This window comes from Triticum dicoccoides, chromosome 7B, assembly GCF_002162155.2.
Source record: "Triticum dicoccoides isolate Atlit2015 ecotype Zavitan chromosome 7B, WEW_v2.0, whole genome shotgun sequence".
NCBI classification, from domain to species: Eukaryota; Viridiplantae; Streptophyta; class Magnoliopsida; order Poales; family Poaceae; genus Triticum; species Triticum dicoccoides.
The window spans coordinates 673,026,469-673,028,454 of NC_041393.1; the positions used below are offsets into that span (position 1 = coordinate 673,026,469).

At 54.1% G+C, this 1,986-nt stretch overlaps 1 protein-coding gene across 1 annotated transcript in view; it reads left to right on the top strand.

The window, feature by feature from the left end:
• The first annotated feature begins 1,631 nt into the window (after positions 1 to 1,631).
• LOC119337783 (probable E3 ubiquitin-protein ligase LOG2) overlaps positions 1,632 to 1,986 on the top strand; it is a 3,622-nt gene continuing 3,267 nt past the window's right edge. The window contains exon 1 of the mRNA XM_037609967.1: positions 1,632 to 1,986. Within this exon, the coding sequence (XP_037465864.1) occupies positions 1,715 to 1,986 (272 nt within the window). The 5' untranslated portion in view covers positions 1,632 to 1,714.

The window sequence follows — 1,986 nt, forward strand, 5'->3', positions numbered from 1 at the left end:
GGGCTGTTAGCTATCAATGAATCTCGGGGCTTTCCAGGAATGCTTGAAAGCATAGATTGTATGCACTTGAAGTAGAAGAACTGTTTGTTTGCTTCGTAGAGGCAATACAAGAGACATGTTAAAGCTTGCATGGTCATACTTGAAGTTGTGGCATCACAAGATCTCTGGATTTGGCCCTTCTTTTTGGATTTGGCCCTTCTTTTTGGCATGACGGGTTCTCACAATGACAACGTGCTTCAGCGTTCTCGAATGTTCGCAGGGCTTTCAGAAGGCAAGTCGCCAAGGGTCAACTATGAGATCAATGGTCACCAATACACAAGGGATACTACCTAGTTAATGTATTTGGTACAATTTCCAATTAGTTTGGTTGTAAACTATGAGTTTTATTTATTGTGATGTAAACTATGTGAATTATTTGTTTAATCATGTGCAATATTTTTATTTTCATTTACTTATGTGATTAACATACATAATATGTCCAAATTAAGAGAATTTGGTAAAGGGACAGATCAAATAGATCGACCGGTTGGACACATTAGCCACGCAAACGATGGTGTGAGCCACCCCGACCCAAAGGAAAAAAGGTGCCAAATTCGCGTCCTGGCGCGTTGGAGCTGGCCTTAGAGCATCTGCAGCCATGCGCCTGAAACAACCCTCAAACGCCCAGGTTGACCGATCGGTCACTGAACGGCCAAAAATACCCGACCCACCCAGGCCCTTCAAACAGGGCTAAAATGCCCAGGTTGACCTACACCCCTCATATCAAGCCCAATCCAGGGCGGATATGGGGAGGCTCAGGCATGACCGGCTACGTCTGCCACGTCGGCCTAACGCCCTGGTCCCACATGAAAACACTTTGAAATCCAGCGGTCCAAAACTTGTCTCCTCCATTGGTCCGTTGACACTGCATGGCGCCACTCCAGCGGGCCGCATGGTGTCCTAGCCCGACTATTTAAGCCAACCACCGGCACTGAAACCCTACATGTCCACATTTCCTCCCCTCCCGGCCACCGTTGCTGCCACTTTCCACTCGTCAGCCACTCGCCGTCCTCCACCACTACTAGCCATGCCACCACGCCGCCGGGTAAGGTGCTAAACATATCTAACCTCAGAGCGCAAACTGCAGCTCCTTGAGCAGATTTGGGCCAGGCACGAAGCCCAGATCGCCACTGGGCTACATCCGGATGCGCTTGATTCAGAGGAGTAGCAGGAGGAGGACGTGGGGGACGTCGGGGACGCAGATCTACGGGCGGAACAACAGACAATCCTCGATTCTCTCCGTTCGGAGGTGGAGGCCAACCGCCGTCATCTGCAGGAGGCGGAGGCGGAGCACGCCACGGGCGTCGAGGAGATGCTCGTGTATATGGATAAGGAGGAGCTGGTGCCCTCCTACACGCCCATCTACCCGGCGCCCGGCACGGACGTCGTGGACATCTTCGACGACGAAGTGTAGCTTAGGCCAACGTGATTTCATAGTAGGTAGGATTTTTTTTTTGCATGGTTTGTAAATATGAGATACCATAATGTCAATTATAAGATCTTGACCTGTCAGTGTCCACTAAGGCGCAGTCGCATCCGCGGTCGAGGGTGGGATTTGGATGCTTTTACCCATAGGCCATAGCCTAACCAAAGTTGCAGTCTATCCCCCACCAAAACTCGACTAAAAGTCAAGCAAAAACCTAAATCGCAGCACGAAGGCGACGGCGACGCGCCGATGGGCAACGCCGGAAGCAGCGGCCGCCCCAACCTGCCACCGCCGCGGCCTCATCTACATGGGGTGCCCCCGCCGTACTACCACCAGTACCCGCCATGGCGCCCGGGCGCCGCCGCGCCGCCGCCGGTGCCGTTCCCCACGCACGTGGAGCGGCACAGGGCCGTTGCGGTGAGCGCCGGCGTCAACGTCAAGGGGCATACCCTGCGGCTGGAGCGCGACGACGACGGCGGCGGCCACCTGCTCGCCTTCTCCTTCGACGCCGACGCCCCCGG